General features: G+C 40.7%; 1 protein-coding gene across 1 annotated transcript in view; it reads left to right on the top strand.

Moving 5' to 3' along the window:
* The window catches only part of MTHFD1L (methylenetetrahydrofolate dehydrogenase (NADP+ dependent) 1 like), a 195346-nt gene that overhangs the window by 74977 nt on the left and 96538 nt on the right, over positions 1-23831 (top strand). Inside the window, exons 19-20 of the mRNA XM_065889148.1 lie at positions 2172-2240; positions 6394-6505. Coding sequence (XP_065745220.1) covers positions 2172-2240; positions 6394-6505 — 181 coding nt within the window. The remainder of the gene's footprint in view (positions 1-2171; positions 2241-6393; positions 6506-23831) is intronic.

The raw sequence follows: 23831 nt of genomic DNA, 5'->3' as shown, positions 1-23831 counted from the left end.
TTCGTGCCTTCAACTTGGGTTTCACATTATAAAAACAGAGCTCCGCCTTAATCATTCTTACTCATGTAGCTTTCTGTTGCGTGGAATGATGCTTCTTACAAAGCTTTCACGGCACACCACCACCTTCCTTAGTGCTTTTTGTAATTTGGAGTGCTAATCTTCTTTCCTTTTTTTTTTTTTCGCCGTACGCGGGCCTCTCACTGTTGTGGCCTCTCGCGTTGCGGAGCACAGGCTCCGGACGCGCAGGCTCAGCGGCCATGGCTCACGGGCCCAGCCGCTCCGCGGCATGTGGGATCTTTCCGGACCGGGGCACGAACCCGTGTCCCCTGCATCGGCAGGCGGACTCTCAACCACTGCGCCACCAGGGAAGCCCTCTTTTTTCCTTTTTTTAATAACCAACTTTACTGTTAATCCCCATCAATGGTGTAGCTATTTCATTTGCTTGTACGTGTTTATAAGCACATAGTACTTAGTACAACGTAGGCAGCCATTACTCTAAATTTAAGCTTACTTTCACTTACCATAATGGAATCTTAAATGCACACTGATGATTGAAAACCAGTTGTGAAAAGGAGACAGGCAAATTAATATTTTATTAATTCCAGGGCCTGGGGATATAATTTTAAACCTTTGCCAAAATGTCTTGGTTACCTTTTGGCTCTTTTGAAGAGATGAATCTGAGTGACTCGAGTCTTGTCAAGTAGATTAAATAGATACATTTATATCAGCAGCCCATGGAATGCTTAGTATAAGGCTTAAAGAGAAAACTCAAACCCAGGTTGCTGTAAAAGTACTGCTTTTTAAAAATGATCGACATCTCAACATGTGTCTCTAAACTTGCATATAATAGTTTCTGTATAAATATTTATCTGTATCCTCTTAACCTTAGGTATCAATAAGTATGTGCCAGGAGTAGTTTGAAACTTTATCCACAAATATTTCCCTAAAGTTACTCCTTTGGTTTGTGATAAAACTCTTGGATCTGGACCAAAATAACCCAAAGTTAACTCTTTTTAGTTTTCTTTTGTGTTTCTTGTTTGCAGAAGGTACCTGATTTCTTTATATATTTATAATAGGAAGGTTACAGTTCTTGCAAGGTTTGTTTTCTGCAATAAAGTAGAAAGTAAATTTGATTTTTAAAGAAATCTTCAATGATTAAATATTATAAAAATACAAAAATAGAAACTGATCATATAAGAGAAACACTTAATGTTGTTGGTGATGGAGGTAGAAGGAGAAAGTAATAAACGAATGCACCTTGGAGAGCTGAAGAGTCTCTAGATTCTACCACCTTATCTGTTAGGATCTGTTGCATGCCACATTTATTTTTTCAGGGCCGTGTTCACATGCATTTGCTCGTATTATGGCCTTCCCATAACTGACTAATCTGTTGAAAGATACTTGCCCAGTGTCTTTAGAAAAGGCGAAGGGAGTTTTTTTTTAAAAAGCTTCCCTTTGTGGCCTGCTTTGGCACAAATAATTTCCCCAGTAGCTCTCCGACTTCATCCCTGCTGTGTCTCTTCCTCCACCTCTTCTTTTCCAGGAATGGGATAGGGAGCTTCGAGAGAGCCCAACTCAAGCATTATAGGATTGGAAGGAAGCAGCCACAATCTATGTACAAGTGGCATCAGCTCCATTCTAGGCAGACATAGCACGAGAGACAGAAAAGGAGGAGCCTTTCCAATGCAACAGTGTTCTGAGTGCCTTCGGTTATCTGTGGGATGAGAGGTCGAGAGAGGGTGGGAAACCAGAATGGGTGCCTTTAGACACGTCCCTTTCCCTTTCTTCGTTCCCTCTGTGTAACAAGCCTTGTTTTTGTTCTTCACCTGATTTCTCAGGGCAACAGTGTAATCTCTGGTAATGAAACATGATGTGCATAGTTGCAAATTGAAAGGTATGGCAAGCCTCTTATTTCCGTCAAAGGAGGTTTTTTTTTAAAATGCGATGACTACTACTTCCCCATCACATCTTGGAAGGGTTGGCATCCATTCAGGTGGAGGAGAGATGGACAGAGGCAAGAGCACTGTGTCACCTGTAGCTCAGAGGTGACGGCGGCCGGTGGGGTTGCCCACGTAGGAGGTAGGCTGGTGAGAAAAGGCTGAGAGACCCTTGTGCGAACGATCTTTTGTCAATAATCTAAATAAGTGGGCTTTTTTCTCCCTTTCCTTCAGGGGGTGACAGGTGCTTTGACTGTTCTGATGAAAGACGCGATAAAACCAAATCTGATGCAGACCCTAGAAGTAAGTGATTTTCTTTTCATAGACATTGTCGACAGAGTCGCACTAACTAGGTTGCTTGTGCGTTCCCACACGTGAGCACTTCCAGCGAATATGAGCCCATGAGGAGCATCAGAATAACTGCTTGGTCATCCCCCCAAAAGCTCAAAGTTCTTTGATATGATCATATCTTGGCTAATTAAGTACTAATTGGCCAGAGGAGAAACTTAGAAACTCAGTGTCTGATATCTCAGTAACTTGTGTAGCCACGTTTATCACGTTTACATGATGTTTTCTATGTTGCTTTTTTTTTTTTTTTTTTTTTGACTCAGCTTCTCATAATCCTTAAGTTTGGGGAGTTTAGGTTTGTTGTCTTTTTTCTCTCCAAGCAAAATTCAGAGTATTCAATAAACTCAAACATACACACACAGAGTAATGCTGAGAAATGTTTTCTAGGAAAGTGTGCTGTGCTCCACTTTTTTAAGAAGGTCGTTTTTTGTATATGGCTTGCTCAGTGGGGGCTGACACAGCCGATGCTTTTCCTTCCGGGCGCTTGCTCTCTTGCTTTTGACGCCTTGCTTTCCTGGACCTTCTCGGTGGCCTCTCCTCCGTCTCTTTCGCTGCCTTCTTCTCACTTCTCCAGCTGCGCTTTCCTGCAGTATCAGCCATGTAATAACCCTTGAACTCTGGCTCTGAACCTCCTGACCTCAGCATTTCAGACTTGTAGGTGTGGTTACCACGAGCTGCTAGGGTGGGTAAAAGGCATTTCAAAGTTATGCATAAAAAAAGCATCTTTGATTCCTATCCACCTCCTACCTCCTCCCAACTTGTTCCATCCCCCAAACCTGGTCAGTGGTTCAAGCCCAAAACCCACCTTCTTGTCATTTTCTACATGGCACAAGATATCATCTGAGAGCCCCTATTTCTTTTTTTGTTTACTGTATTTCTCCTCCCACCAGGATGAGAGCAGGACTTTTTCCATCTTATTCACCATCGTATCGCCAGCTCCTAGAAAGTTCCTCACACATATTAAGTGCTCAGTAAACACTTGCTGAAGAATTAAATGGATATTTATTGTTTTTACTCCATTGCTCCTAAAAATATATACATGTTAGATAAATAACTAAATGAATGAGAAAAAATGTATAAAGAGACATGACATTGCTTCATCATAACACTTCCCCCTGAAAAATGAACACATTATCATCATCATTAGGGATGATCAGCTTACTGTTTTAAATAATTACCTTTCTTAGATTAAAAATTACTCCCACCTTTAATACATATCCCACTCTAAAAGGCTAGTTTCTTGTTAGTTGAATGAATTACTGGGTTGGACTGCCCCTAAGCAGTTCTTACTGTGCTCACATTTGTGACGTCATTTTGATGTCACAGGCAATGGGCATTGTTTGAAAAATGAACACAGCATTCCGTTAAAATACCTGCATGTATGAACTCTGCTACCTGCGTCCTAAATATTCATTCCACATTAACCTGGCTAATCAGTGGCAGTAGGAACCTAAATCAACAAATGATCTAAAAATCACTGGTTAATGTACAGATTCTGCTTTAGTGCTCATGTTTGAACACACTTGACTATTAGTCCCAGAGGAGGTTATCAAGGGTTCCATTGCTGCAAGGTGCCCGGAGACCAGCAGTTCTCAACCCTGGCTGCACGTTAGAATCTCATGGAAAGATTTAAAGATGCTGATGCCAAGCTCTCCCCCAGACAAAGTGAACTCTAGAATGTCTGGCGGGTAAGGCTTGGATACCCTGGGTGATTTTTGTATACATATAAGCTTGAGAACTTCCCTGTGGAAGAGAGAGAATAAGAGATCTTAACGTTTTACCACGGGTTAACCATATGCAGTGTTGAGGAAAACACCCACTTGCTGCAGTCTTTTGTCCAATATGGGAGCTCCTGGCCACGTGTGGTTATCTCAGTCTAAATTAGTTTAAATTAAATAAAGTTTAAAATTCAGTTCTGCAGTCACACTAGTTCTATTTCTACTTCTTTATTTATTTTCACCAGCCGCACTTTAAGCGCTGCGCAGCCCCCCGTGGATGGCGGCTGCTCCATCAGATAGCGCAGGTACAGAACGTTCAGGGCCCTGCAGAAAGTCCTTTGGGTAATGCTCTTTTAGATCTCTGGTCAGCAAATAGCAGCTGAAGTTTTAATCTTATGAAATGTTCAAAAAGTCCATTACGGAGAATATTCACAGCTTTGTCATCACAGAAACCAAGATATTTCCTGTTATTACTTTCCTAAATGTTCTGCATATAAAATAAAATATTGAACTCACGATAGATATTTTTATGTCTTTGGGTTAGTGATAGAATTTCTTAAACAAAGTATTAACTCCGTATACTGCATCATATAAATATCAGTTGAGTGTGTATTTGTGTCTGTGTCCGAATGTCCAACAATGATGGTCTAAGAATTTTTCTATTTAAACCACATACTGGGATTTCAAAAACCAGGGCTCTGATACAGCTTTCGTGATTAATCTGTGTGGCTTTTAATTTCATTTTAAATTAAAATTGAATGCTGCCCATCTAGTCCCTGGAGTGGCTGTGCCAGGTATAGCGGTGTGTTTATGCTGATACAGCCATACCCTGTCACCTGTCGCCCTGGAGACTGGTGCCAGGTGCTTCTCAGACAGATGGCCAGGATGAGGGTTGCAGGGTATAGGGGAGTGAAGCCAGCCGCCCACCCAGGGCTGGAGCCTGTGACCTTGTCTCTTTAAACTTTTCTCATTAGCTCCGCTACTAGCTTTCCACAGGCAGCCACGTCCTAGGACTGGCAAAGGCTAGGAGGTGATGGAGGCGTTAATACCTTTTAAACAGTGTTTCCGTCAAAGCACTTAAAAGGCTTATCTGCGTAGAAGTGAGAAACTATAGATGGATAGACAGGTGGAGATCTAGACAGTAAACATGCATGTATGCATTTCCATAAACACATATCCCAGTGTATTATTTCCACAGACATTTGTATGGCCGTATCCATACTCTGTGACTGTCCCTCCTGAGGACTCTGGGGGGAAAAGTAAATAGAAAACTCTGAGTGAATTTGATCAATTCCTTCTCACTCTCAGTGACGATTTTTCTTTCACTGCCTTTCTTCCTGCTTTTGTTCACCTCTCTCGGCTTTGAAACATGCTCGCCCGCAGCCCATCCTGGTTCATGGGAACTTTCCATGGCTCCCAGGCCCCATCCCCTGCATCACGCCCTGCCTCCCCCGTGTCAGTGAAAGGGCAACGTGTATTTTCACAGGTGGAGCCAGGGTTCACACACACAGACCTCAGTGGCCCCAGCTGACTCTGAATACAGCCTAAACAGTTTAGTGCACGTGGGTGATTTTTTTTAGCGAGGGCTACAGTCTCTTCTCTTTGACAAAAGAGAGGTGTAGAAATGAAAGTAAGAAATGACTATATGACAGATTTTGTTTAAATAATTAAAATCTAAAGTTTTTGAGAATTCCCTTATTTGTTGCTTTTTTTGCCTTTTTAGTAACTAACATTTTAGTATGGGTGAAATTTTTCTTTTGTTTTAATAATTACCAGGTGACTTAACTTAAAAAATTAACAGGTAAGAGGAACAATGAGAAACAGAGTTTTTAAAAATCAGAATAAGATTATTATTGTAAATATAAAAATGGCTTATAATAAAATGTACTTGCCCTGCCATGATTCCCACGATTCATTTATTGTGTTGATTTTATGATTAGATTTTTCTTGAATTGGTTAATTTCTTAATGGGGATAAACAATTTAAACAAGCCTCTTAGACCATCAAGGTTTAATTCCATTCTTTGTAACAATATAATGCAGAATAATATGAAATAAGGTTTATCTCATGGTCACTGAGACAGCTAAAACAGTGGCTTATCAAAATTATAGTAGGAAATAACTGATTCTCATAGCCTTTTTTTTTTTTTTTTTTTTTTGCGGTACGCGGACCTCTCACTGTTGTGGCCTCTCCCGTTGCGGAGCACAGGCTCCGGACGCGCAGGCTCAGCGGCCATGGCTCACGGGCCCAGCCGCTCCGCGGCATGTGGGATCTTCCCGGACCCAGGCACGAACTCGCGTCCCCTGCATCGGCAGGCAGACTCTCAACCACTGCGCCACCAAGGAAACCCCTCTCATAGCTTTTTAAAATTTGCTCTTCCGCTTCCACAGGGGACGCCTGTATTTGTGCACGCTGGCCCCTTTGCCAACATTGCCCACGGCAACTCTTCAGTGTTGGCTGATAAAATTGCCCTGAAACTGGTTGGTGAAGAAGGATATGTAGGTAAGTCACTTTTTTTAAATGTAGTTTTTGAAGAATATTGAAGAAATCTGAAAGGTGATGGCTGGAACAGAGTGAGATCCATTCTGACTTGAAATATATTCTTGTAAGCCCACGCTTCAGAGATGGCCTCAGTACTGGAAAAACCCTAAGGTCTGGGCTGTACTAGTGACATGACATTGTGGTCGAACCATAGATTTTGATGTCAGGTGCATGTGGTTTAGAATATAAGCTCTGACACTTGCTGACCACGTGACTTTGGGTACAGTGTAATGACCTCTGAGCCTCAGCTTTCTCAGCTGAGAAATGGTGATAACAATATTGTATCGAGCCTTATAGGGTTATTTTGAAAACCAAATGAGATTATTTATTCATTCAACAAATATTTATTGACAACCTAACACATACAAGGCATGCAACTCAGAGCTGTGGCTGCGCGGTGAGCAAAGCAGACCTAGTCCTGCCCTGCTGGAGCATACTGTGTGTGTAATTTAACAGGAGAAAATGCTCATTAAATGTTAGCCAATACTAGCAGTTATAGTAATACTGATTACTTGAGATGAAATCAGTCGGCTCTTCGTTGAATCTGAGTGTGGTTTTGTGGCCTAATGGAGGGGAGATTCCCAACCATTAGACTAGGACATTTTTATTAGTAAGGCCTCAGATGTTTTGCTGCTGTGAAGCTCTTCTTTGTGGTACCTGCTTCTCTCTGGGTTTTGTTGGACATTCCAGCCATAAAGAGGGGGACACTGCCATAGAGTTTGCTCAGTCCGTGCCAGCCCCAATCCCACCCACAGTATTAAGGTTGTAAGAAAGAAAAAGATAAACAAGAATTCATGGAATATCACCTTAATTTGACATCTGAGGCATTACACTGGCAGATATTCACATGCCAACAAGTAATTTACATTCACTGCGTGAGTGTCTTTAATCAAGTCTAGCAATTGCTTTTTTCACACTGATCGTTAGCCTTGTATCTCAGAAGTGAGTTATTTTACGTGAAAAGATTCTGCTGGACAGAAGATCTTAGCTCTGCATTTTTACACTCGGCCGTTAAAAAGATCACTCAGGGTGGCTGAGTCTGTTTTAAGAATTCCTTGTAGACATACAGTCAGGATCAAATGAGGATTTATGTAGTTCATTTCTCAAAGGTCTGCATTATACAGCTCTCGTGCACTTTGCTGCTTGGGTACGAAATCCGCTATGAGAGTAGCTAGACATGCTGTCTAAGTGGATTTGCTCAATTGATAACAGCATAATTGTAGAGCTAATGGAGGAGGTTGAGTAAGGGCAGGCACTGAAAAGTTGGACGCTTACGTGAAGTGTAGGTTCTAAAGCATCAACTCCACAAATAAAAGAGTTTCTAGAAAAAAGCACTCTATTTTATGCTGACAGAGCTCTCTGCCTCTGTACCAATCCTTCCTTTATCAACACATATTTATAGAACATGTGTTGTCATGGCTAAGGATTTTTAAAGGCATACGCTGGTGATGCACACAGAACATACTAGCTCTCTGTGTGACCTTGGACAAGCCATTAGCATCTTTGGGCGTGTCCCTTGTAGGCAGTCTCATCTGAAAAATGAGAAGCTGGACTAGACAAGGAATTGGATCTGGATAGTTAGCCATGGACCCAGAGTTAGAAGCTGTGGAATCAGAACCCTGCCTGGTAACATGACTTGAAGCCATTTACTTAACTTCTCTAGTCTCTGTGTCCTCTCTGATAAAAGGAGAATACCTGTGCTGCAGTATTTTAATGAGTAATATCAAAAGAGAATGTGCTTTTAAACCTAGAGAACTATGCAAATGTCAATAATTGTGTGAATTGTTTCTATGATCTCTTCTAGTCTAAGAGGCTGTAAACGGGAGATAGTTCAGTGACAGTGAAATCTGCCCACTGCCAGAGGTTTAGAAGCCTAGTTCTAGAATCAGAGTATCTCTGTCAACTCCTTTCAAGTTGTGTAACTTTAGGCAAGGTAACCCTTCTGTGCCTCAGTTTCCTTATCTGTAAAGTAAGGATTTTAATAGGACTTGCCTCATAGGTTTGAAATGAGGATTAAATGAGACCATGTATAAGTCCTGGCATGGCACCTGACACATGGTAAGACAGGATGATTCTTAGCCACTTCTTATTATTCACTCCATTATTGATACATGACTAATGGAGGTTAAATTTCCTTTTTTATTTAGTTTTTATTTTCAACTGTGGCAAAATGCTTAGAACATAAAATTTATCATTTTAACCAATTTTTAAATATTTATTTATTTATTTTGGCTGCGCTGGGTGTTAGTTGTGGCGTGCGGGATCTTTAGTTGCGGCATGCGAACTCTTAGTTGCGTCATGCATGCGGGATCTAGTTCCCCGACCAGGGATCAAACTGGGGCTCCCTGTGTTGGGGGCATGGAGTCTTACCCACTGGAGCACCACGGAGTTCCCATTTTAACCATTTTTAAATGGACCACTCAGTGAAATGCTTTCACATTGTCGTGCAACCGTCACCATCATTCATCCCCAGGACTCTTCATCTTGCAAAACTAAAACTCTGTATCCGTTGAACAACAACTCCCCGTCTCTCCAGTGCCTGAAACCACCCTTCTACTTTCAGTCTCTGAACATCACTATTCTAGGTAATTCATACCAGTATTTTTCCTTTTGGGACTGGCTTATTTCACTTAGCATAACATCCTCAAAGTTCACCCATGTTGTACCATTTGTCAGAACTCCCTTACTAATTAACTAAGGCTGAACAATACTCCATCATATGTATGTAACGCATTTTGTTTATCCATTCATCTGTCCATGGACACTTGGGTTTCTTCCACCTTTTGGCTGTTGTGAATAATGCTGCTGTGAATATGAGTGTACAGATATCTCTTTTTATATTATTTTTAATATATAAAGATCATGGTCCATTATGTATAACTGTGTAACACCAGTGACTTAGATCAGTACAGACCACAAGACTCAAGACCTGTGGTGTTAAACTCTCACGAAGGTGGCAGATTGATGCTGCAGCTCCATGAAATGCTGGGAGCAAAGTCAGTGTCCTGAGCAGTGGGAATAAGGAACAAGCTCTTTCCCCGCTGCCTGGTCAAGCCCGCCCTGTGGGCTGGTTCATTCCTTGCGCTTGGAATACATTTATGGAAGAGTGCTCTCGCTCCCAGTTAATATCTGGTGCCTTTAAAATATTTTTTAAAACATTCCTCTAGTCCCTTTGGTCACAGAAATAGTCTCATTTTATTAAAAGGATATGGGTCCAGTCTCATGAAAACTCCAAATTTCATTCAAATTGAAGCTTCACCCTGCCTTCCTGGGTCTGCCTCTAGGCGACAGTGGGATGGGGAAGGTGGCTGCTTCTCTGACCCCCCTCACCTTGCACTTAGGTCGACTCTGGCCCCTCCAGGGTTGAAGGTTGGCCATTCGATGGTACCAGTCTGGCCTCTCCCACACTCTTGGCAGAAGACCTCTGTGTGTATCTCCATTTCAGAAAATCCTGCTGCTGGTTCCACACCTGGTCTCAGGGTACCACAGCCCTTGGACCTCTGACCTACCATCAGTGGGAATGCAGTTACATCTCTCGCACAACCCTGTCACGGGCTGTTTCTTTTCAGCTCGTGGACATTTTTCATACCCCGGTCCACCCCTGTGTCCCTGATGGCAGTGTCACTCTTGATTCTTTCCAGTTGTTCTGCTACAGCCTCATTAATTAGCTCCAGAAAAGGGGCAGCAGCTCTGCCTCCTTCCCACTGCAGGCGTGGAGTGGGGCTGGCACATCCATAACTTTCTTTGAAGAAATCCTTCCCCACGATTTCTTGTCAACCCCTTTCTTTGAAAGGTATCTTTTGGACTAGGGATGCAAAGTGTATTTTCAAACAGTTCCTTTGCACGTGCTGCTAGGTCTAGCGTTGTCCTTTGGCACGTGAGCAATTGACATGGTTTTGGGGTGTCAGGCAAAAGACCCCCATTTTAACATCCATCTACAGAAGTTAAATGCAGTAGTACAGGTTTGTCTGAAGTCTGAGTATGAATTTATGTCCATAGAAAAGTCGTTGTATATAGGAGACTCTCTTAAGATAAAAAAATGCTCAAACTCAAAAAGATTGGTAATTTGGAATACATTCTAAAAATAAATTTTTCATGATAAAAGATACAAGATTAAAAAGGCATGTGACAGATTGGGAGGAAACATTTTCAAAGATAGCAGACAGATGACCAGCCTTCAGAATAGATAAACCGCCATGGACTACAGACTGATTTTTTTAAAAAAGGGACTTCCCCTGGTGGCGCAGTGGTTAAGAATCCACCTGCCAGTGCAGGGGACACGCATTCAGTCCCTGGTCCGGGAAGATCCCACGTGTGATGGGAAATTATTAGAAGTCTTGCCCCCCACCCCAATCTCATTTCTCTGCCCTCCCCACTAGAAGTGCCCACTGTCCTGGATTTGGAGTGTTGATGCTCGGGTTTTTAGTTATTGCTGCTAACTTACATATATTCTTTAGTATATATCAACGATTTTCATAAACTTTTTTAAAACTTAGGAGTAGGACCTCTTAATTACAGGTCACCAAATTTTACAACCTGATCTTCCAATGCTTGGGTGGAATTCACTTAGAATAATATTAAGTTAGACTAATTTGTGTGTGGAGGGGTATTCATTTTGATTCCAGTATGGTTTATTGGTCATTTTCTGCTATAATACTGAAAATCCAGGTAATGGAGAGCAGCCACACGAATTAGATTGCAGGCTTCAGCCGCCTGGATTTGAATTGCTCTCTGCTGTGTGCCCACTGTGACCTTAGGTAGGGCGAGTAACCTCCCCGAATCTTGGTTTCTCCCTACCTAACTCAAGGCTTGTTTTCAGGGCTTAGTGCAGTAATGCTGGAAAAGCACAGACCCTGGTGACTCTGGCCCAAACAGAACAGTGGACGCCAGCTGCTGTTACCACGTTAAGATGCTGACGATCTTTACTTTTAAGATAAACCTTCACAAATACTAATGCGTTCTTTGAAGTGAAGAATATCTGTGTTCTGACAATGGAAAACACTACTGCTCGTTCCCTTCTCAGACAAAGGCGTTTAGGACCATTATCCATAGAAGGGATCTGAGATTCTGAGCAGATCCGATGATTCCTTTGGGTTAGGGGAATCCTTCTGGAAATATGGGGATCCTTCTGGAGTCCTTCTGGAAATGCTGTATAGTTACCAGGGAGAAAGCAGAATGCCCTGGAACCCAGCAAACTCACAGGTGCATATGATACCCAGTACAGTTCCCTCTTTAAATTTTAAAGTCTTACTTGCTCACTACTGAAATAACAGGAAAAGGATTTTAGAATTTACAAAAGTAATGTGGTGGTGTATCTTCTCTAACCAGTTGCATCTAGCAACTATGAAAATACCACCACTTCTCCGTTCTCTTGTCAACAGATATTTAGGTTGTTTCCAGTTGTTGTGTTATTGTAAATAGGAAATGTTGTGATGAGCAGACATTCTTGCTCTTATCTCCTGGTGCACTTGTGCAAGAGTTTTACCCTAGGAAAGGATTAGATATGCTGGTAACATCGTACATGTGAATAACATAAAACAAGAATTTTCCCTTGTTAAAACCTCTGCCCCTCCTCCAGCTATCCCTTCCTCTGTAGGCTCCTTTGCTGAAGCATCGTCCCGGTGCCTGGGCTCATCCTCAGATCCTTTCTCTTGCTGCCCTATACTTTCACCCTAGGACCTGACTGACCATCTCCACACGTAGCCAGGACCTTTCCTTGACCACCATATAGCCAGATGCCTCCTCACACGTAAAAATTTCTAAGCCATATTTTTGATTCTCTTTCCATAGGTCCCAGTCCTGCTTCCCCATCTCAGTTGATGACAGTTTCATTCTTCTGGGTGCTTTTGTCAAAGGCCTTGAAATCATTCTTCCTTCCTCTTTTTTACTCACACCCCAAACCCAGTCCATCACAATGGATGTGACCCAACCACACCCGGCACATGGCTGCCCCACCTGGTTCAGGTCACCACCATCTCTCTCCTGGGCTGTGTGACAGCCACCCCGCACCCCTCCCTGACCGCAGAGTCTGTTTCCATAACGCCACCAGAGTGGTCCTGTTGAAGCCCCAAGTCACACTCCATCCTGACTCTGCTAAGACCATCCGGCTTTGTAGCTTTCAGAATAAACCCAAACATAATCTCTTCCACCATCTGCCCCTCTGATCTCATCTCCTGCCCTGCCTTTCCCCCAGTATGCTGAGCATCTGGCATGGGTGCTCCCCGCCGCCTTCCGCATCAGGGCCTCTGCACGTGCTGTTCTCACTCTCAGAGCTCTCTCGTAACTACATGGGTTGCTCCCTTGCCTCTCTCAAGTCTCTGCTTATGTGTCAGGGAGGCCTTCTGCATGCATTCTAGCTGAAAGAGCACCCGCCCCCCCACAGTACCCCCGTCTTCTGTGCTGCTCCACTAGACATGCAGGAATTTGTGTGAACACTGTCTGTCTCTCCACTGAATATAAATCCTTTAAGGCACTGGGTCTTTGGCCCTTTTGTTCACTGCTATATTCTGAGCTTCTGAGTAAATATCTAGTAAATGACTCCCCAATTCAAAGAACTCCATGGAGCTGGGGAGCATCCATTAATTTTCCACCTCAGAAGTATAAAAATTACAAACATGCATTCTAAGGACAACCCTGGTTCAAATACCAGCTCTGTTCCGTATCAGCTGTGACTTTGAATGAGTTATGTAGCCCAGTGTGTTCTCAAACTCAGCATAGCCATTCCCTCTTTTTATACCAAACACTTGACTATCGTAAATAAAACTCAGGTACTATAACCTTCTACAGGTAATTTCAAAACACAATGTAATATTTTAGTTGTGATATAAAACTATTTTATGGTAACATGATATGTATTTCAGTATGTATTTATTAGGAAAACTACTTCAACCACACTAAAAGATATTCTGAGTAGTGCTTGCACATACACAAGAATTCGTTCACAGGACAGCCACAAGTGCAGAAGGATTAGGCGTGTTTTCGGCACCTCAGATGTCACAAGTGGTTATCGGCGGTGATGCGATGTTCTGCCAAAGTGAACATCTCTTGGCAAAGTTCCAAAGAAAACAAAGTTAACTTTCCTTCAGTTTGCACTCTTGTTTGCATTCCTTAAAAATGATAGCTATTGATAGCTTGATTTGGAGTTTTTATGTAAAACAGATTGTGGGGAGGGCTCTAAGGTCATATAATCACAATCATGTTTTCCAACTACGAGAGTGGAAGGAAAGTCAGGTGGGGCAGGGGAGAAATCTTTGTGGGACTGTCCTGCACGGTGCAGGGTCTCCAGTATCCTGGCCCCACCCACATCTTGAGGACCTGCTGTGTGCTGGGCCTCCTGCTGGGGACTTCCTCTGTGTTTTATGCATATGTTAATATGTCTTATACCAACCTTAGGACGCAGTTGCCATAATACACCCCATTTTACAGGTGAAGAAACTGAGTTAGTAGTTGCCCAAAGGCTAACAGCTAGTGCAAGGGGGGAGCAGAGATTTGAGTCTAAGCCCCGGCACCGAGCCTTTGCTCTTAGCACTGTGCTTTACTGCTTCCTAAATGTGCACTTTCATTCTGTATCACCATTATCACATAGCCCTATGCTTAGCGTGTAACCAGCACTAAATAAATGTTTTTTTAAATGAAAAGTTAATAATACACATCAGTTTACTGAATAACTTATCTACCGGTAAACATGTCTGGATTTCCTCTAGGCTTTTTATGGTAAACATTGGCATATTTGCCCGGTGGTTTTTTGAGGCAATCATTCATTAATTAAAAGAGTAGTTAAATAAGAAGAGTAAACCGTTTCGAAAGGAGTTTTGAACCTTAGGAATGTCTAACCTGACCTTGACTGTTTCTTTGTGTGCCACAAAATGCAAATTTATTTTCAATGAGTTATCTAGCCTGCCCCTACTTAGGACTTACGTGTATTCTAAATAATGTGCTCGTAATGTAGTTCTGCTTTCCATCATAAAACATGGAGTTAAAATAAGACCCCTGTCAAAACACTGTCTTGCAGGGATTAGTGCTGTGAAAGTTAACATAAAATGATTTTAAAATGCATAACCTTTTTGAGGATTAAAAATAAAAATGTCCACTATGCAGTGACTTTAAATTTATATTGTTTGACTACTATCTTCCCCCATCTTGGCTGTGAACTTTTAGCCTGAGGATCCTGAGAAGAGTCCAACCACCCTTACTTAATGTATAAATTGTAGTTTAGAAAATTGCAGTTACATGAGGTTGTTCTTAAGCTTTTAGCAATGTTTAATTACAATATTGCGCTGTTCTCACGCAAAGAAAACCTAGTAGAACTTTGAGTAAGGAATATAAGGAAGCTGACTGTCACTAAACGAGTAGTGTATTCTTGTGTGGAACTTTTTATATCTTTTTGGGGGAGGGGAGAGAAGATTGGATTCTTAGGGCTTTCTAAAAGTCTCAACCTCTTGCTAGCTTCAACCATAAATGTTCTTTTAGCCGTTAATGTTTTGATGTAAGTAATGTAAATTTTAAAAACTACCTGAAGTTTAAAAGAACTATGTCAAGCTACTAAGTGCTTGGTTATCCAGTTCAAAATAAAGCAGAGTAAAGAAGTAACTCTTTACTTGAAGAAAGAGGTATCTCAATGGAATGATAAAGACTTCATGCAATAGAAGACTTTAAACAGATTTGAAAAACAGAAACTAACAATCAGCATCATATTAAATATTGAAGTCCTAAATGTACACGAATGTATTCAGGCCATGACAAGGATACTCACGATGGGGCTTCCCTGGTGGCGCAGTGGTTGAGAGTCCGCCTGCCGATGCAGGGGACACGGGTTCGTGCCCTGGTCCGGGAAGATCCCACATGCCGCGGAGCGGCTAGGCCCGTGAGCCATGGCCGCTGAGCCTGCGCGTCCAGAGCCTGTGCTCTGCAACGGGAGAGGCCACAGCAGTGAGAGGCCCGCGTACCGCAAAAAAAAAAAAAGAATATTTATGATGATCACCATCATTATTCATCATTATTCTGCAAGTATTAGCCAATGTAATAAAACAAGAACAATACAAACGTATAAATATTAGGAAGTGATAAATTTTCCACTATTTATATACAGTATGATTGTATAATAGAGAGTTCAAGAAATTTATTTTAAGTAAATTGGTTGGTTGGTTATTTGGATGCAGTGTAAGTATGTAATAGTTTTTCTTTATATCAGCAATAAACAGATACTGTAAAAGGGGAAATATCCTATTTATATGTGTCCCCAAACTATAAAATACCTAGGGATAAATTTAATAAGAAACGAGCATATAGAAAGAAAACCATAAAATGTTATTGAAAGGCACAAAGCAGGACTCTTGTCTTTCAATAACTCTCTAAGGAACCTCCATACTGTTTTCCATAGTGGCTGTATCAATTTACATTCCCACCAACAGTGCAAGAGGGTTCCCTTTTCTCCACACCCTCTCCAGCATTTATTGTCTGTCGATCTTGTGATGTTGGCCATTCTGACTGGTGTGAGGTGATACCTCATTGTAGTTTTGATTTGCATTTCTCTAATGATTAGTGATGTTGAGCATCCTTTCATGTGTTTGTTGGCAGTCTGTATATCTTCTTTGGGGAAATGTCTATTTAAGTCTTCTGCTCATTTTTGGATTGGGTTGTTTGTTTTTTTGATATTGAGCTGCTTGTAAATTTTGGAGATTAATCCTCTGTCAGTTGCTTCGTTTGCAAATATTTTCTCCCATTCTGAGGGTTGTCATTTTGTCTTGTTTATGGTTTCCTTTGCTGTGCAAAAGCTTTTAAGTTTAACTAGGTCCCATTTGTTTATTTTGTTTTTATTGTCATTACTCTAGGAGGTGGGTCAAAAAGGATCTTGCTTTGATTTATATCATAGAGTGTTCTGCCTGTGTTTTCCTCTAAGAGATTTATACTGTCTGGCCTTAAATTTAGGTCTTTAATCCATTTTGAGTTTATTTTTCTGTATGGTGTTAAGGAGTGTTCTAATTTCATTCTTTTACATGTAACTGTCCAGTTTTCCCAGCACCACTTACTGAAGAGGCTGTCTTTGCTCCATTGTGTATTCTGGCCTCTTTTGTCATAGATTAGGTGACCATATATGCGTGGGTTTATCTCTGGGGTTTCTATCCTGTTCCATTGATCTATATTTCTGTTTTTGTGCCAGTACCATACTGTCTTGATTACTGTAGCCCTGTAGTATAGTCTGAAGTCAGGGAGCCTGATTCTTCCAGCGCTGTGTTTTTTTTTTTCTTTTCTCAAGATTGCTTTTGCTATTCAACGTCTTTTGTGTTTCCATACAAATTGTAAAATTTTTTGTTCTAGTTCTGTGAAAAATGTCATTGGTAATTTGATGGGGATTGCACTGAATCTGTAGATTGCTTTGGGTAGTGTAGTCATTTTCACAGTATTGGTTCTTCCTATCCAAGAACATGATATATCTCTCCATCTGTTTGTGTCATCTTTGATTTCTTTCATTGGTATCTTATAGTTTTCTGCATACAGGTCTTTTGCCTCCTTAGGTAGGTTTATTCCTAGGTATTTTATTCTTTTTGTTGCAGTAGTAAATTGGATTATTTCCTTAATTTCTCTTTCTGATCTTTCGTTTTTGTTAGTGTGTAGGGATGCACGAGATTTCTGTGTATTAATTTTTTATCCTGCGACTTTACTAAATTCATTGATTAGCTCTAGTAGTTTACTGGTGGCATCTTTAGTATTTTCTATGTAAAGTATCATGCCATCTGCAAACAGTGACAGTTTTACTTCTTTGCCAATTTGGATTCCTTTTATTTCTTTTTCTCTCTGATTGCCATGGCTAGGACTTCCAAAACTAAGTTGAATAAAAGTGGCGAGAGTGGACACCCTTGTCTTGTTCCTGATCTTAGAGGAAACATTCTCAGTTTTTCACTGTTGAGAATAATGTTTGCTGTGGGTTTGTCATATATGGCCTTTATTCTGTTGAGGTAGGTTCCCTGTATTCTCGCTTTCTGGAGAGTTTTAATCATAAATGGGTGTTGAATTTTGTCAAAAGCTTTTTCTGCATCTACTGAGATGATCATATGGTTTTTATTCTTCAATATGTTAATATGGTGTATCACATTGATTGTTTTGCGTATATTGAAGAATCCTTGCATCCCTGGGATAAATTCCACTTGATCATAGTGTATGATCCTTTTAATGTGCTGTTGGATTCAATTTGCTAGTATTTTGTTGAGGAAATTTTGCATCTATGTTCATCAGTGATATTGGCCTGTAGTTTTCTTTTTTCGTGGTATCCTTGTCTGGTTTTGGTATCAGGGTGATGGTGGCCTTGTAGAATGAGTCTGGGAGTGTTCCCGCCTCTGCAATTTTTTGGAAGAGTTTGAGAAGGATAGGTGTTAGCTCTTCTCTAAATGTTTGATAGAATTTGCCTGTGAATCCATGTGGTCCTGGGCTTTTGTTTTTTGGAAGATTTCTAATCATAGTTTCAATTTCATTACTTGTGATTGGTCTGTTCATATTTTCTGTTTCTTCCTGGTTCAGTCTTGGAAGGTTGTACCTTTCTAACAATTTGTCCATTTCTTCCAGCTTGTCCATTTCATTGGCATAGAGTTGCTTGTAGTAGTCTCTTATGATCCTTTGTATTTCTGTGGTTTCAGTTGTAACTTCTTTTTCATTTCTAATTTTATTGATTTGAGTCCTCTCCCTTTTTTCTTGATGAATCTGGCTAAAGATTTATCAATTTTGTTTATTTTCTCAAAGAGCCAGCTTTTATTTTTATTGATCTGTGCTACTGTTTTCTTCATTTCTATTTCATTTATTTCTGCTCTGATCTTTATGATTTCTTTCCTTCTAACTTTGGGTTTTGTTTGTTCTTCTTTCTCTAGTTGCTTTGAGTGTAAAGTTAGGTTGTTTATTTGAGATGTTTCTTGTTTCTTGAGGTCGGATTGTATTGCTGTATACTTCCCTATTAGAACTGCTTTCGCTGCATCTCATAGATTTTGGGTTGTCATGTTTTCATACACATATGCCATGTTCTTGAATGGGAATAGTCAGTGTTATCATCATTCCTCTGTCAAACTAACATGTAAATTACTATAAAATTACTGTGCTATGTATCATACCATATTATGGTATAGCACAGTAATTATGTTGGGGAAGGAAAAAATTTCCCTCTACCCTTGCATGTTTTTCTGGCTGACCTAATAATTACATTTACATGAGACAGATTAACGGAGAAAAACCAAATTTAATCATGTACGTACAGGGAATCCGAACATGAGAGATTCCAAAGACAATCAGGTAAAATGAAGTATATATGTCATCCTGGACTAAGGAGAAGGTTGTAGCGTCTGGGACTTCATAGGTTATGCAGGCAATTCACAGGAAGATGAAAAAGCAAATGTTTGGTAAACAAATGTTTCCTTGATTATGCAGAGACAGTGGGACACAAAGAGGACTTTGATCTCCAGGCCCTGCCGAGTACCCCCCCACCTACACCTGACCCATATTCTTTGTAGGTATCTCTGGTGAACGTGCTGTTCCTGGTTCAAGCCCTTTACCTAAATTCTTTCAGGCAGTTAAGGAGGAAGTAAAAAGAAAGAATTCCTGAGTCTTCTGTTTCTTAAGAATAATCAACATAAAATAATCCTCATGTCAAAGAGACACATTTTGGGGTGGAAAATCTCGCTCTCCTATGGTTACTGTAGAAACAGAGGAAGATGAGCTTCATCGTTAAATCAAGAGCAACATTTGTTTAGATTCTAAAAGAATAAATGATGAGGATAGAGAAGAAAAAAAATTTAAAGAACAATGATTTACTTAACTCTAGATATCAAAACAAGATAATACTGCCATAACAAAAAAGAGGAATAAACAAAGAAAACTGATATCAAAGGAATACCTGTGTCCTTAATTAGACTTACTCCATTGTATGTAGATATTAATAATTTGATAAAGGTAACATTTGAAATCAGTGGCCAGTGGATGTATCACTGATGATGTTCAGACATTTGACTATTAATTTTTTTTTTTTCCATCCAGCCACACTAGTCTTCTTGCTATTCCCCAAACACACTGGGTGCTTCCACCTCAGGATCTTTGCACTGGCTCTTCTCTCTGCCTGGAGCACTCTTGTTTTTTTTTTTTTTGGCCACCCCACACAGCATGCGGGATCTTAGTTCCCTGACCAGGGATCACACCCGTGCCCCCTGCAGTGGAAGCGTGGAGTCTTAACCACTGGACTGCCAGCGAAGTCCCCTGACTATTAATTTTTAAACATAAACTTTAGAGTCCTTCATCACAATTTATTCTGAATAAAGATGGATTAAATTTTAACGTGAACGTTAAAACATAAAGCTTTAAGAAAAAAAGCGAAAAGTATGGTATTATTGGTGTAACATCAAGGTTATTAAAAAGAATAGATGTATATAGAACATGGAAAGAAGTTCACAGTGCATAATGTAAAAGAAATTACGCTGCCAAACAATATTTATAATGTATTTCTTGCATTTTAAAATTATGAAATAAATATATACCTGCAATTAAAAGGTATGAAAGAAGTATATCAAATGATTACTTTTATTCATCTGTGGGAAACGGGGTCATGGTGACCTGCACTGTGTTCTTTACGTGTTTTGGTATTCTTGAAATTTTTACAGTTAGTGTGCATTACTTTTGTGATTTTTTTAAAAACAGGAAAAATTGATTTAAAATCTGAAGTTATTTGACACGCAGAGTTAGGGAGAAATGGTTTTTAGGCAGAGTGCACAGAACAAACAAATGTGGATGGGAAAGAGTTGGTGGGTTCTGAGGATAGTTTAGCTGGAGTATAAGACGTGGCAGAGATGAATTTCATGGTTAGATCAGGTCATTTGGAGGGGAACAAATGCCGATCTGAAATGTTATGCTTTCTATTACTGGTAGAGATAAATGGACAGTTCTTCAGTAGTGGTTCCATTAAGACTCCCTTGAGAAGATGGCGTTTGAGGGAGGTTTTGAAAAACGTTTAAGATCTAATCCAGTAAAAGGGGACAGAGGGGAGAAAGATCAGTATGTGTTCAAGGAATCACCAGGAGTTCATCCAGCTCAGCGATATGGCAGAGAAAACAGACTGGACCTATATTTTCCACGTCCTTAAAGGTCACGGAGAAGAGCATACAGTTTCTGATCCATGAGAACTTCCGGAATGATTTTGTAGTGTTACTGTTATCAGGACTCCACTGGAAGATGGGGTTTCTTTCCAAACTACCCCTTTCCCATCAGGTAAGACAGTCTACCTTCCTGAAGAGAATGAGTGAGGGGAAGGAGAGGCCAAAGGGTTATATCTAACTGGCCCCTTCCCCAGTAAAGGACTCGGTTAGCAGTTACAGATGTGGGTCCTTCACAGCCAGCAGCACTACTTCTGGGTATTTCCACAAGGAAAGAGCTCAGAAATACAATGTTGAGTGAAAAAGCAGCTCGTGGAATTGTAAATACAGTCTCACACACTTAAAAAACATACGAACAGCACTGTATTTTGTTTATGCCTTTGGACACGTGCAGAAGAATGAAAACATGACCCGCATAAGCACCAAGTTAATATGAATTGCTGACCGTGAGAGGAAGGGAAGGAGCGGAACTGGTACCCGTGCACGAGGATAGCCTTCAGCTCTGTCTGTGCTGTGTTACTTCTTTGTAAAAGGAAAATAAGCAGTTGTGGCAAAATGTTAATGTTTGTTATTTATGCAAGGCGGGGGAGGAATATAGGTTGGAATTTAGGAGACAGGCTGAGGCTAGAGGCGTAGATTGGCAGCTGTCTTTAGTATGTGGTCAAGTCTTTACTTTTTTTAGAGCTAAATCTGGATGCCAACAGTCATGTTGAGTGGGTCAGGGCCTTTACGTTACTTTCTAGCAGGAGTGATGGTTGTATATAGCCATCCATGCTCTTCCATTTCCCTTGATAATGGGAATGGTAGAGATGTGGACAGTAGATGACCTGAGGGATCAGACAGCCTGAGCCCCGGCGAGACTTTCTCTCTACAAACTCAATGTGGAGACGTGAAGAGATTTCTCAGAGGTTGCCCTTGTAGCCTGCTGTCCAGAGGCAGTGAGGATGGCTTATTCATCCACTAAGAACTCCTTCTTGCCCACTGAGATGTTCGGTTATGTCCTGAAGAATGAGAGGTGTTTTTTTAATTTTTATTTTTCATATATCCAAGTGTTCATGCACACAGACATACTGAATTTTAGACACCAGCGATATGCGTACCTTCTTTTGATTGCCCTCTACCCCAGCCCACCTCAGTCTTGTTTAGTCCTTTTTTGTTTGTTTTATAAAAGTGCATGAATGTTTTGGTCGACTAGATTGTTTTTACTTTTTAGGGTCAGGCAATAGTTTAATAATAAATTCTAAAAATATTTAAAACAACTATGAAAATAGTTCTTTTTTGCCTTCAAAGAACACTTCTTTGTTTAGCACGTACACAGAGGAGATAGAATTTAGAGTGGGAACAGTTCTTAAAGTCAGATGAACAGGAAACCCTCTTGAGACCTACAGTGTGTCCTCTTCTACCGCAAACTGACGTACCGGTTTCTGCTGTCTTGATTTAAATCTGTGTCTGGAGCTTTCGATTAGACCCTCTCTCACTTACCTTCAGTGACATAGCTTTGAGGCATCTATCAAAGAGTTACAGCCACTCTCAGCCTCAGAAATTTTAACTTTTTCATCAGCAAAACTTTGAGTAAATCTCACATCTTCTCTAAATTAGAAATGTAACCTTGTCTTTAGTCCCAGAGTTACTGTTGTGCAGAGAAAGAAAACACTGCATAACATTCAAATTATGTGCAAACTGAAATGACAGAAATGAAAAATGCTATCACGTTTCTAAGTAGGCTTTATTTTCACAAAGGAATCAGCTAGGATTAGGTTCACCCACACATAACAGCAATAGTGAAGAAAGTGGCCCAAAGCAAATATAAGTTTATTTCTCTGCCATGGAAAAGAAATCCAGGGTAGACAGTCTCGACTGGTATGTCATCTACTCAGTCATCAGGGTGTGCCTAGTAGCCCAGGATGGTTGCACAGGCCCCAGCCATCACATCTGTAACCCAGCCAGCAGGAAGGAGAATGAAAGGCATATCACCTTTTCTAGAGCCTTACTGGAAGTCATACAACACTTCTGTTTACATCTCATTAACAACCTTGGTCTCATAGCCATACCTAGCTGCAAGAGAAGCTACGACATTTTCTGATTCTGTATGGGCTCCTTTAAATAGAAAGGTGAGGTTAGCATGACATAGTTCAAGAGGTTTTCCCAGACTCAGAATCAAGTTAATGCCAAGTCATCCATGTCACTATACCTCACTCTCTCTCTCTTTTGTGCGTGTGTGTGTGTGTGTGTGTGTGTGTGTGTGTGTGTGACAATATCTGCCAGGGTTTAGAGAGAGGAGACCTTTGACTTCTTTGACTTCTCTACACAAACATGCTTAGGATTACCTTCTAAGTCAGCCAAACTGACAGGCCCACTTTCATTCTTAAGTAAATCAAAGATCAGTTTTTTCTTGTGTGATACAGATAATCATATTTCTATTATTGGTACTTAACCCAAGTTGGACCCCACTTCTAGATATAAGGCCAGTCTGGGGACATACCTAGAGCAGGAGAAAGAAACAGGGGTGGCAAATGAGGGTTTTTTCTTCGTTTATACAAAATAAGAATGATACCAAACTTTAGTATCAACTCCTTCTGCACATAGGGATGGGGTAGAGGTGCAGAGGTGGGAACATGAGAATTATTCCTGACCCTTTGTTACCTTTCCCTTATAAACTGTGTTTACTTGGACATCTCAAGGACATGTTCCGTGGTCAACAGTACAGAGAGATTCAAGGACATAAATAACAGCAAAAATGGTTAAAAGTGCCTGATATGTTTTCTCCTTCACATCAGATTTTCCAGTAATCAGTTTCTACTCATATATATCATTTTATAGATGGAAAGGATTATTTTTTAAATAAGCCAAGGAAAAAATATGCTCATCCCTCCTTTCGGGGCAATTATCTTTACTTTGAGTTTTTTAGACTTGCAAGTAGGAATTACTGGCCTTTTCAGTGAGTCCTCATTTGTTCTGTTAAATCGAATCCTTTCAAGACCTTGAACCACTGGACAGGCAGAGGGGCTTGTCTATTGCTAGTGACCAGGTCAGACACACTGAAGAGAACATGGAAAGAAGGACCATGGAGACCATTTCTGCCCAGAAGAGCCACTGGATCAGTGAGGGTAACATTGCATCTGTGCCCCTAAATGTACTGGTAATGGCTGATAACACTGAGGTTAGGG

This window comes from Phocoena phocoena, chromosome 12, assembly GCF_963924675.1.
Source record: "Phocoena phocoena chromosome 12, mPhoPho1.1, whole genome shotgun sequence".
NCBI lineage: Eukaryota > Metazoa > Chordata > Mammalia > Artiodactyla > Phocoenidae > Phocoena > Phocoena phocoena.
The sequence above is the reverse complement of the archived record's forward strand: the minus strand, read 5'-3'. Positions and strand labels throughout refer to the sequence as shown.